The 13,434-nt window shown below is 47.2% G+C and overlaps 1 protein-coding gene across 2 annotated transcripts in view; it reads left to right on the top strand.

Moving 5' to 3' along the window:
• ATRN (attractin) overlaps window positions 1-13,434 on the top strand; it is a 205,044-nt gene that overhangs the window by 43,557 nt on the left and 148,053 nt on the right. For both annotated transcript variants that reach the window (XM_088450887.1, XM_088450888.1), the window contains exons 6-9: window positions 3,543-3,711; window positions 9,223-9,313; window positions 10,279-10,522; window positions 12,688-12,871. In XM_088450887.1, the coding sequence (XP_088307013.1) occupies window positions 3,543-3,711; window positions 9,223-9,313; window positions 10,279-10,522; window positions 12,688-12,871 (688 nt within the window). The remainder of the gene's footprint in view (window positions 1-3,542; window positions 3,712-9,222; window positions 9,314-10,278; window positions 10,523-12,687; window positions 12,872-13,434) is intronic.

The raw sequence follows: 13,434 nt of genomic DNA, 5'->3' as shown, positions 1-13,434 counted from the left end.
AAGTTGTGTAAATTGCTTGCTATTAGCGTCTAGAAAAAAGTGATGAAGAATGGCATAAAGCTGTATTTTTTGGTGAGAATAAGTAGTCCTGTCATATTTGGAGTACTTGAAAATGGGTGCTAGCATATTATTATGTCTCTAAAGTGAACTTTTAAAAAACGTGAAAAATCCACCGGCTACATGCACCTGCAATCCCAAAAACACCTGACCCATACTTGGGGACCCCCAAGAAGTCTATTTCACTACTTTTTATGTTTATCCCCCCACTTTTTAAATTTTCACCCCAAAAATGACGTCTTTTTTTTGGGGTGTTCTTAGGTTTTTGTTTCTGTTTTTATGCAGACTTGTCCTTTTGGGGGGCTGTCCCAAGGGGTCTGAGTTGTTTCCCCATGTTTGCACCCTAAAATAAAGATTTTGCACTTCTTTTCACCAGCTATTGATTGGAGAATCTTTTTTGGAGAATTGTTTCCGCTTAGGCGAAATTGTCTTGGAATTGAATTTGGCGAATTTTTTCGCAAAAAAACAAGTGAAAATGTGTTTTCGTCTCTAATTGAATATGGCTCAAAATCTCTAATCCTCATTCATTAGCAGTAGACTTCTTCTAGTACTAGCGTACAGTGGTGTATCTGTGACAATGCGGTCTAATGCTGCCACCAGGTTCCTTACACTTTCGGTATAGGGATCAATGATCAGTCCTGAAAATGACTCTCTAGGAACGCAGATGATGCACTTTGGTACGGGGTGGCGTATCTAGATGATACTAGAGTACACGTGGGCTCCCATAGCTCCTTTTTGCACAGTGTTACTACACACATTGGCAGGGAGTAATCCAGCCCTGCTGCCCATCCAGATCAGTTCATAAATCCTTAATGTAAATCGATCTGGATGTTTTTACATCTATTCACTCCTAATATTTAGCATGAGAATCAATGCCTTCCAGATTTAGGTTTAAACTCCAGTTGGCAGCAATCCGAGTTCATCTTTAGAATACTTGCACATGGAATAGCACACTAGGTATAAATGGGCAGACACGTGCTTCGTATTTGTCTGGGCTGAGATCGCAATGTCAAGCTTATCATCAGGAAGTACGGACGCCGTATGCAACTTCTTTGGGACGCCGCATGTACTTTCTTTGGGACGCCGCACGTGAACTACTTTGGCGCTTTTTCTCATGAACTACAAAATGCAATTTAGAGCTTACCTGTGCTCTGTTTCCTCACTAATCTCACACACAGTAGTCGCAGAGGACCCCCGCCCCTGCATTTTTTGAGGCCAAAGGATTTCCTCAGATGTAACGTTTAATTAGCATGTGATTGCCTGTGTCTGTCAGACCGCCAATCAGCCGCTTTCTTTTCGTTTATTTTTGTTTTTGAGGTATCACGTGTAGTAAAAGAGTAATGGATACGGAAATACAATATCGGTCGTCAATATTCAAAATGGACAATTTGAACATTAGCTCTATAAATGACACATGGAACAAAATGTCACGGACAGGGAGCAGAAAAATAATGTAATAGTATATATAAATAACAAATACAACAATAAAGAAATTCTCGTCTCTCGTTACTTCTCTCAGCCGCCCCTGGGAAGTCCCTCTGCATTGTTACATAGAGCCACAAACACATATTAAAGTAAAATAGGAGGATCGCCAGCCACCACACGGTGCGGATACCGTGGGGTATAATGTAAACTACCTTTTGCATTTGATCCTTTTATTTCTGTAGATAGGGTGTCCGTATAGCTCTCCCACATATCAAAAAATGGCTGTTTTAGATTCCTCATCAAGAGCCACTTTCACCCTATTAATTTTGAAAAAGATAAAATAGTTTGGCCTTAAAAATAGGACGGGGGAGGCTGAGTGATTCCACATTTGAAGAATGGCCTTGCGCACCGCAACACCCATAGACATCGGCAAGCTTCTACCTCCCAGGGGTGATACTGGGATGAGCAGGGAGAATCCCACAAATAGCCAAACTCGGGTGTGAGTGCAGGAAGGTGACCCAAGGAAGCCTCTGCATAGGTCTTAACCTGCAGCCAGAAACTTTGAATCCAGGGTCATTTCCAGACACGATGGTATAAATCAGCCAATGGGGTCTTTGCATCTATTACGATGCGCTGTGGGGTGATGAGGAAGTTCTGTGCAGAGTATTTAAGGACTTTTCGTATACATTGTAGAATGTAACAATTTGCAGGAGCGTATATGGGCTTTCAGCAAATCCTCCAATCGTAGGTGAGGAAAGTTACAGAGCCACTACGACAGTCCTTGAGAAGACAGTGAATAGTCTAAGCTAACTCTAAGGTGGGTGTAACATATAGAGATGGCTTTCCTGGTCATGGGTAGGCGTTGTAACAAACTATCTGATGATTGGTAAGTACCTATACACTTACCAATCAAGTGTCGGGCCTGACAGCACAACTGGGCCCCCAGTTACACTGTCACTTCCCGCCGGGTCCTTGCAGCGTGTGTGTGGGCGGTTGACAGGTCGCCTGTACAAACCAGCATATGCATTGATTATATCTGCTGATCTATCAGCCATCTGCTGTGCTGCACAACCATTGTGATGTGTTTGCGACCGCCATCGTTCAGATATATCGGGGGTACACACCCCGTTGACACGCTTGCGTTATAGCTCCCAGGGTGTACCCAGCTTAATCGCGACACTGATTTAATGTTGGGCCTGATGATACGCCATCGGATAAGCCTCCAAATGCCTGGTTTAGCTACAGCTTCCGGGAACACGAGGCGCCTCTGCAGAGTATCATGTCAAATATTACCTAAAATTCAATACGTTTAAAAAATACTTTTGTACAACTGGTGCACAGCGCCAGGCTTTATCTTCTTTCTACTCTGGTTTCTGCAGTGCCACCCAAAAAAAAATGTAGCCTAATTAAAACATTTGAATTGCTTTTAAAACATTTCCTGGGTGCCAGGGCTTAACTTGGTGCTGAGGCATCCGGACACTTCCCCCGGGCACCACAACTGTCTGTGTTATTAAAGATGTAGACATTTAAATGTACATTGTACAACAATAACTACCTATGCAGTTTACATTAGCCGCCTATTGCTGACCTGTCTCCTTGAAGATCCAGGACCATGGGAAGTTGAAGCCGGGTACACGCTAAATGATATATCGTCCAATCCTGCGGATTGGGCAGACATATTGAGGGCGTTGTCTACTGTGTACCCACGATTCACACTCCCGCGGGTCGTTTATCAGGGACGTTCCATCGACATGCATGCTTTGCCGATGGAGCGACCCAGCTGCTGACGCCGGAAAGATCAATGGTGCCGTTGTACGATATATCGGGCAGTCGTTCAACAGATCGTGCAGTGTGCACCGCCTGCCAGATACATCATTCGTCTGCATCATCTGGCGTGGCATTGGCGTGTCGCTGAGTGTGTACCCAGCGTGATCCTGTTTCCGCCGTGTTGGTCATGCAGTCTGGGTCACCTGACCACAGCACCCAAATACAGGAACCAGTCAGATTTTTTACTTTTCAATATTCATCCTTTTAACAACTTTTTGTTTGTTGTTTTTCAGGTCCCGGCTGCTCGTTTCCAGACCCCACAAACGAGACGTTTTGGATGCGGGAAGAGTTCTCCGAGCCCAAGCTGCCCAGAGCCTCTCACAAAGCCGTCATGCTGGACGATGTCATGTGGATGGTTGGCGGCTACATGTTCGACCATTCCGATTACAAGATGGTTATGGCGTGAGAACCCTATTTGTTATCACATACGGATGTTTACTCCAATGTCTCTTTTGACTTTTCCTCCGAGTAGCCATGATATGCCTTTAATATCGCCCCCAGGGACTGGCATAGTGCCTAAGGGCAGCGAGAGATTGTGTGTGTGTGGTAGGGAGCGGTGTCAGGTAATTTATCACCTAGATGAATGGGTGCCAAGTTCTCTACGCCACATTTGAAGTCCTCCTGCCATCTCAGGGGCACCAGACTCCTTGAGAACGTTAGTTAGTTCTAGGGTGATATTATTACAATCTTAGTTTTCTTAACGTTCACTTTTAAGGTGCGTTTGACTAGGATCTGAGCTGCTTTTGTATTCAGTCTTTGTCTCAGTGTAACCGGTTTATGAGCTAATCAGGTCATTGATGTGGCCACAGCTGCACATGGAATAAGTGTACTGGTCATGAGGGAAGCAGAGACTTGTTCATAGCGTGATTTGTAAGCGAGGACAGGGCTCAATGAGAAATGATTTTGGGGTGGAGGCAGCAGGAAGCCATAGACTAAGCATTATATAGTGGAAGGAGCAGGGTCCCCCAGCAGCACAGAGTATATCAGGATATGAGTGATGTGTCAGTGAGGACAGAGCTTACGTGTGACGGGCAGTGACATGATGTGAGGAGGGGAATGGAGGCAGCAGGAAGCCACAGACTGAGAGTTATATAGTGGGAGGAGCAGGGTCCCCCAGCAGCACAGAGTATATCAGGATATGAGTGATGTGTCAGTGAGGACAGAGCTTACGTGTGACGGGCAGTGACATGATGTGAGGAGGGGAATGGAGGCAGCAGGAAGTCACAGACTGAGAGTTATATAGTGGGAGGAGCAGGGTCCCCCAGCAGCACAGAGTATATCAGGATATGAGTGATGTGTCAGTGAGGACAGAGCTTACGTGTGACGGGCAGTGACATGATGTGAGGAGGGGAATGGAGGCAGCAGGAAGTCACAGACTGAGAGTTATATAGTGGGAGGAGCAGGGTCCCCCAGCAGCACAGAGTATATCAGGATATGAGTGATGTGTCAGTGAGGACAGAGCTTACGTGTGACGGGCAGTGACATGATGTGAGGAGGGGAATGGAGGCAGCAGGAAGTCACAGACTGAGAGTTATATAGTGGGAGGAGCAGGGTCCCCCAGCAGCACAGAGTATATCAGGATATGAGTGATGTGTCAGTGAGGACAGAGCTTACGTGTGACGGGCAGTGACATGATGTGAGGAGGGGAATGGAGGCAGCAGGAAGTCACAGACTGAGAGTTATATAGTGGGAGGAGCAGGGTCCCCCAGCAGCACAGAGTATATCAGGATATGAGTGATGTGTCAGTGAGGACAGAGCTTACGTGTGACAGGGGCAGTGACATGATGTGAGGAGGGGAATGGAGGCAGCAGGAAGTCACAGACTGAGAGTTATATAGTGGGAGGAGCAGGGTCCCCCAGCAGCACAGAGTATATCAGGATATGAGTGATGTGTCAGTGAGGACAGAGCTTACGTGTGACGGGCAGTGACATGATGTGAGGAGGGGAATGGAGGCAGCAGGAAGTCACAGACTGAGAGTTATATAGTGGGAGGAGCAGGGTCCCCCAGCAGCACAGAGTATATCAGGATATGAGTGATGTGTCAGTGAGGACAGAGCTTACGTGTGACGGGCAGTGACATGATGTGAGGAGGGGAATGGAGGCAGCAGGAAGTCACAGACTGAGAGTTATATAGTGGGAGGAGCAGGGTCCCCCAGCAGCACAGAGTATATCAGGATATGAGTGATGTGTCAGTGAGGACAGAGCTTACGTGTGACGGGCAGTGACATGATGTGAGGAGGGGAATGGAGGCAGCAGGAAGTCACAGACTGAGAGTTATATAGTGGGAGGAGCAGGGTCCCCCAGCAGCACAGAGTATATCAGGATATGAGTGATGTGTCAGTGAGGACAGAGCTTACGTGTGACGGGCAGTGACATGATGTGAGGAGGGGAATGGAGGCAGCAGGAAGCCACAGACTGAGAGTTATATAGTGGAAGGAGCAGGGTCCCCCAGCAGCACAGAGTATATCAGGATATGAGTGATGTGTCAGTGAGGACAGAGCTTACGTGTGACGGGCAGTGACATGATGTGAGGAGGGGAATGGAGGCAGCAGGAAGCCACAGACTGAGAGTTATATAGTGGGAGGAGCAGGGTCCCCCAGCAGCACAGAGTATATCAGGATATGAGTGATGTGTCAGTGAGGACAGAGCTTACGTGTGACGGGCAGTGACATGATGTGAGGAGGGGAATGGAGGCAGCAGGAAGTCACAGACTGAGAGTTATATAGTGGAAGGAGCAGGGTCCCCCAGCAGCACAGAGTATATCAGGATATGAGTGATGTGTCAGTGAGGACAGAGCTTACGTGTGACGGGCAGTGACATGATGTGAGGAGGGGAATGGAGGCAGCAGGAAGTCACAGACTGAGAGTTATATAGTGGAAGGAGCAGGGTCCCCCAGCAGCACAGAGTATATCAGGAGATGAGTGACGTGTAGAGCCATGGCCAAAAGTTTTGAGAATGACATAAGTATTGGTTTTCGCAAAGTTTGCTGCTTCAGTGTTTTTAGACCTTTCTGTCTGACACTTATTAAATGCTGTATACCATAACATCTAAGGGTTTTATTGACAATTACGTTACGTTTATGCAAAGAGTCAATATTTGCAGTGTTGACACTTTTTTTCAAGACCTCTGCAATTCGCCCTGGCATGCTGAGAATACTTGTCATTATCAAAACTTATGGCTGTAAGTGAGGACAGGGCTGCATGTGACCTGATTTGGGGGTGAGAGGGGGGGTGGATGCAGCAGGAAGCCACAGACAGAGTTATATAGTGTAAGGAGCAGGGTCCCCCAACAGCGCAGAGTATATCAGGAGATGAGTGATGTGTTAGTGAGTACAGGGCTGCATATGACAGGGGCAGTGACATGATGTGAGGAGGGTAACAGAGGCAGCAGGAAGTCACAGACTGCGAGTTAGTCAGGTGCATAAATAAGGGACATTGACAGAATTTTCATATTTTGGCCTCTATTCACCACCACAATGGCTTTGAAATGAAACAAACAAGATGTGCTTTAACTGCAGACTTTCAGATTTAATTTGAGGGTTATTACATCCAAATCAGGTGAACGGTGTAGGAATTACAACGGTTTCTATATGTGCCTCCCACTTTTTAAGGGGCCAAAAGTAATGGGACTATCAACTCAAAAGCTATTCCATGGACAGGTGTGGGCTATTCCCTCGTTATTTCATTATCAATTAAGCAGGTAAAAGGTTCGGATTTGATTCTAGGTGTGACATTTGCATTTGGAAGCACATCTTGTTTGTTTCATTTCAAAGCCATTGTGGTGGTGAATAGAGGCCAAAATATGAAAATTCTGTCAATGTCCCAATATTTATGCACCTGACTGTATATAGTGGGAGGAGCAGGGTCCCCAGCAGCACAGAGCAGTGAGGCTCCCATCACTAATGTGAAGAGACTGTATTGTCAAGGGCTGTGAGAAATAACATTCATTCGCCAAACTTGCTGGACAAAGACTGAAAGACAACTTAATTTATACGCAGGAACTCCAGAACTACAACACGATTTAGAGCAGTGACCCTGAGATCTTCTCCCTGTACACCTTATTTAGGTACGGTGTCACTCCAACAAACCATGTAGCATACATTAATTCCTCCTGATTCTGGATTGTTATTAAATCGCGTCACCAAAGCCGCACATGCTCCGCAGGAAGTTGCATGGTGACGAGCCGTCGTGTGATGCACCAGATCCAGGCTCTGCTCGGTCACTGTGACCACGACTCCGGGAGGGGGCCGCAGACAGTGACTGGGCCACACGGAGGGCCGATGCCGTATGTCTGCCATGTGCATCGGTCACAAATCGCTTTGTTGCTGTTCCTGGAAATGAATGAAGTCGCTGTGGTGGGATTAGTGTATATCGGTCTCTTTCAGCAGGTGACCAGCGAGATTAAACACCATCTTTACATTATACGCCCCAGTACGTCCCTATTTACTTTACTGTGTTGTACTATGTCTTGTATAGGGCAGCTTTAGTTATCCTATTATATTACGCCAGGAGTCTGTCAGCCACGTTTGTTCTTACACACTGTCACACACCATTGTGTCGCTGGTAGCTTTGATGAAGTGTATTTGTGGATTTACTATTTCCATCCGAGGGCCTGATTCTGAGGCCCGTATTCAATTTGAGGCGAAAAGTCCGGATCCACGAAGCTATTTCGCCGATGATGTCATTTTCGCCTGTTTTGCTTTTACCCTGTATTCAATTTGAAAGACTTTCCGCCTAGGCAGAAAGTCAATGCAATGTAATAGGCGGAAAAGTTTTGCCTATGAATAGCAGGCGGAAAATAGTGCAGAATTGGGGTTTTGGGGTGCAATGTTGCGGGAACCCCCCTGCAGCCTTCATACAGTCCCCCAAAGGTAAATTGCATCAAAATAATAATAAAAAAAAACACTTTAGAACACCCCAAAAAATCACTTTGAATATGGGGGCGAAGAAAAAAATGTTGGGGGACAAAGATAAAAACTAGCGAACTTGACTCTGGGGGGGTCCCCAAGTATGCCCCAGGTGTTTTTTGGATTGCAGGTGCTTGCAGCAGGTGGATTTTTCACGATTTTTTCAAATTCACTTTAGCAACTTTTAAATATGCTGACCCCCATTTTCAAGTACCCCAAATTTGCTGGGATAAGTTATTTTTTGCAAAAAAACCTCCTGAATACTATTCTGCACCATGTACAGAAAAACGCTATTTAGCAGCTATTGAGTCCGTTTAAAAACACCAAATACCTTCAGCAATCCAAATCGGGGGGGTACCATAGGGAACCCCTATGTCAGCATCTTTTGAGGGATGTCAGGCTGATTTCCCCAAAGCTTGACAGTACTTTCCACCTGTTCAAGTTTCGCCAGGTCCCGGTTTTCGCGTACTTTCAAATTGAATACGGGGTAAAGCGGGCACCTCTGCGATACTTTTCCGCCTACAAAACAGGCGAAGTGGCGAAACGTCCGGGACGCGAAAAAGTATCGCAACTCGGCTCAAATTGATTACGGCTCTAAGTTGGAAACAGATTGAGAGAGCAGGTAACTGTGCACCTGGACTAACGGTGCAGCAATGCAAGGGGTGCAAATACTGTACATACATTTATTTTGGCCTGCAGGGTAAATCCTGGCTGCTGTTGCATGCAGCAATCAAATGCTGGACAGCTTTATTCTTACACTGTAATTTAGATCTGATTTTGGACACGCTCCTCCCCTATAGGTCTCTGCTCCACCTGCAGTACAGCATGGTGTTACCGGTGTGCACAGTCACTGGCTCGCGCTTACTGTAACTTGGAATCAGACACTGAGTCTTGAGAGAAGGAAGTTTGTGCAAATTGAATATTATATGCGACTCTCTCCATAGCTACATTTATGACTGTGCCGCCTGCAATGTGATATTCATCGTAACTGGATTGTACTTTTTACAGGTATAACCTGGACACCCGTGAGTGGCTCCCATTGAAGAGCTCGGTGAATGATGTCGCTGTACGATACGGACATTCTCTGGCGCTATACAAGGTGACGCCTGCAGTGGTGGGAAGTCTTCTGCTGTGACTGCTGAGAGCGTCTGCGGGTTGCTATGGCATTATTAATGTCTTGCGATGACTGTGATGTGTACTTCTATAATTTGGGGATAATCTGACATGCCCATTCATCCAAAGATGTCAGAGGGTCAGGATGAATTGTCTGTGATCGTTTCATACGTTACATGGAGCACGCTCCAAATTGGTGACATTTCTTTTTCATGAACAGATGCATTACCTTATGTAATGTAAGGGGGCCTCGCTGTGCCTGCCTTTGGGGAGAGGGGGCTTTGCTCTGCGTGCCTGCCTAGGGGGGAGGGGGCCTCGCTGTGCGTACCTGCCAATGGGGGAGGGGGCTTCGCTGTGCGTGCCTGCCTATGGGGGAGGGGGCTTCGCTTCGCTGTGAGTGCCTGCCTAGGGGGGAGGGGGCTTCGCTGTGAGTGCCTGCCTAGGGGGGAGGGGGCTTCGCTGTGAGTGCCTGTCTAGGGGGGAGGGGGCCTCGCTGTGGGTGCCTGCCTAGGGGGGAGGGGGCCTCGCTGTGGGTGCCTGCCTAGGGGGGAGGGGGCCTCGCTGTGCGTGCCTGCCTAGGGGGGAGGGGGCCTCGCTGTGCGTGCCTGCCTAGGGGGGAGGGGGCCTCGCTGTGCGTGCCTGCCTAGGGGGGAGGGGGCCTCGCTGTGCGTGCCTGCCTAGGGGGGAGGGGGCCTCGCTGTGCGTGCCTGCCTAGGGGGGGGAGGGGGCCTCGCTGTGCGTGCCTGCCTAGGGGGGAGGGGGCCTCGCTGTGCGTGCCTGCCTAGGGGGGAGGGGGCCTCGCTGTGCGTGCCTGCCTAGGGGGGAGGGGGCCTAGCTGTGCGTGCTTGCCGAAGTAAACCATGCCAGGCAGCTATGGTCAGCACCCCGGCACATAATACAATCCAGTGCCTTCTACATGGACAAGTGAAAGCTAAACCTTCTTCCTCCTAGGACAAGATGTACATGTACGGGGGGAAGCTAGATGCCAGCGGGAACGTCACCAACCAGCTGTGGGTGTTTCATGTCCAGAATGAGTCCTGGGTTCACATCATCCCAAAGGCCAGAGAACAGTACGCCGTGGTGGGCCACTCCGCGCACATCGTCACGCTGAATGACAGCAGTACGGTCATGCTGGTCTTCTTTGGCCACTGTCCCCTCTTTGGCTACATCAGCAGCATTCAGCAATATAACTTAGGTAGGTGGCGAAACGTTCATTACTGCTGTGTAAGTAGATCCTGTGGGGTTATTTACAAAGCTTTGTGTTGGGAAAACCTGGCGCTTCTGGTATTTTATTTATGCCTGATATTTAAAAGGGTAATGTGTTTACTTCCTGCGTCTTGCTGGCTGTGTCTTACTAGTAAATGCATTGCCCTTTTAAATATCGGGCATAAACACTTTCAGAAGCGCCAGGTTTTACAACCCGATGCTTTGTAAATAAACCCACGTCTCATACTGGTGAGTCAGATTTCCATGGCACAGTCCCACCAACAGACAGACTTGTTCTTCCTGCGTGGTGCTCATCAGTGTAGAGCAGGGGTCAATCTGCACCATGTTTTTTGCTACAAAGGCTGCTATGACTGGGAGCCCAACAACCATGGGGAGACTTTTATAGCTGCTTTTTGGTGACCCTTCAGATGTGTCCTTTTATACTGTGGCTTCAGTTATGCCAAATAGCGCCAGGTCCCGATCTTACCCACGTCAAGCGTCTTTTTTTGCTCAAAATGTGCCTCTTATTCGCATAAATAAAACAACAAAACTGCATCGTTAGCATAGACGGACCACACTGGGGCTTACAGCTTCTGTAGTTCTGTGTCCAACGCAATCTGAATCTGTGCAAAAAGGGCTCCGATAGGAGCAGCCTCGGAATTTCCTCCCGGCTAGTCCTGTGGCGTTTCATCTGCAACTTAGTACACGTGTAACGCCAATTCCTGCGCGGTTAAATTTGCAGCCTAGTGTTTCTAGTACACTCACTTTTCACTGTATCGGCAATGTAACTGAAGGCGCGTATTCACTAGACGATAAATTGGATGATGTGAACGATATCGTCTGCAATATCGTTCAGTGTGTATGCCATCAACGACCAGTGATGCGCACTGCGGCTGACTACATCTTTCATTGGCCCGTACTTGCAGGGCAACCTGACGATATCATCAGGTTCTGCAAGTACGGGAATGAGGGAGGGTGACGTCATTGAGCGATATCGTTAAACGCATTGAACACAGCACTGCAGGGCCAACACTAGACGATATCACTCATAGAGCGCTTTCATTGTTCCGGGCCTCCTTACCGTATGAAGGACGTATCTGTATGTTATCGACTTTTCCGTTATAGGAGCTGACACCTGGATTATAAAGTTATTATTTGCGTTGGACTCCCAGGCAGCCTGGAACCATCGCTAGTTAGAATCCTCACCATCGCTGCCTAAAGCCGGCCGGTAACATAATTTGCTGGACAATTTTTTTCCACCGGACCCTTCTGATTTATCAAAACTACAAAATTATCCGAGTACCCAGGTGTCCAATCTTCGCATATTCATATAAGCTACAAATAAGTTCATATATGTATGTTTTTTGCTAGTTTTGCACGTCAGCTGTCGAATATAGATTTTTTTTATGTACTCATCTTGTGTGTTTTCGATTTGATATCCATGAATTTTACTATTAGCATTGTTTCTAGTGCTGTTTTGACCATTGCTTAATAAATATTTTACTACGTTCATTCTGTACATCCTCAAATGGTCATAAAAATAATCAAATTAACAATATTTTGCCAAAGGTTGTAATCCCTCCTTTCTCTGAAACAGGGTACACACTGGGTGATATATCAGCTGTTCAATCAAACCGCCGACATATATCGCGAACGCGTCTTTGGGTTTGTACCACCGATATGTCTATGAATGACGTTGTTCAGACATATCACATTGTCTGTGCAGTACAGCAGATGGCTGATATATCTACAGATATATTTGATACATCGCCCGTACACATGCTGCAGGGACCCGGCGGTGAGTGGCAGCTCAACTAGGCAGGCAAATTTAAATGCCCGCCCAGTTGTGTTGCCAAGCCCTACAGTTCGGGCGGACAATTGGTAAGTGTATATGCACTGAACAATCATCAGGTGGTCGGCAAAACACCGCCCCTTCGACCTAATATGTACCCAGCCTTAGCTATTTCTGTTTTTTTTTTTTTCCTAGCCTGTCCCTGGTTTTTCCCAGTCTTTCATTTATAGGAGATAGCCTTGTCCACTTACCTCAACACACAGATCACAGAAAATGGGAAAAAAAAGCTAAGGCAGCCTGATCTGTTCCATGTGTTCTGTTCACGAGGAGACCGTAAAAGTGCATTTCCTCTTTACCTCTAGACACCAACAACTGGGATATTGTTGAGACCCAAGGAGCACTGGTACAAGGAGGTTATGGCCATAGCAGTGTGTACGATGAATATACCAGGTCTATCTATATCCACGGTGGCTACAAAGCCTTCACAGCCAACAAGTATCGACTCGCAGATGACCTGTACAAGTACGAGGTGGACACGCGCAAGTGGTAAGGACAGGTTCTCTGTGTTTAATAGGAAAAGCCGCATGTGTCAAACGAAAGTATAAGCTGGTAGCTAAGTACAATCACCAAGTACTGAGAGAGAATTCTGCAGTGATAGTATAAGCTGGTAGCTAAGTACAATCACCAAGTACTGAGAGAGAATTCTGCAGATTGAACCAGATCATTCTTTAGGCGAGGGGGATTCATCACAGCCGCTTTCACTGACTCCCCTGAGACACTCACATAACACATCCACGCAATGATTTTATTTGCGTTCACATCAAGCCAACACCCAGGAGCTCGCCATTTCTGATACCAACGAATCCATACGCAGTAGCACAATTGTGCATACACTCAGGGTAGCACATGCGCCATAGAGGTTATCAAAATATTTTGTGCATGCGCAGTAGCAAATTTATTAACTACGTGAACATCGGCGTTGCGAGCCGTTAGCTCGCACCTCCGAATCAGGCCTAGTGTCCAGTAGAATCACCCATTGATTACGAGCGTTTGGGTGATGACTGCTGATTCCTGGTAATTGTGATGCGGTCACCCTGTTGACATTCATA

The sequence above is a fragment of the Taudactylus pleione genome, unplaced genomic scaffold (assembly GCF_031769625.1).
Source record: "Taudactylus pleione unplaced genomic scaffold, aTauple2 ptg000533l, whole genome shotgun sequence".
Taxonomy (NCBI): domain Eukaryota; kingdom Metazoa; phylum Chordata; class Amphibia; order Anura; family Myobatrachidae; genus Taudactylus; species Taudactylus pleione.
Note: the sequence above shows the minus strand (reverse complement) of the source record. Positions and strands in the feature narration are given on the sequence as shown.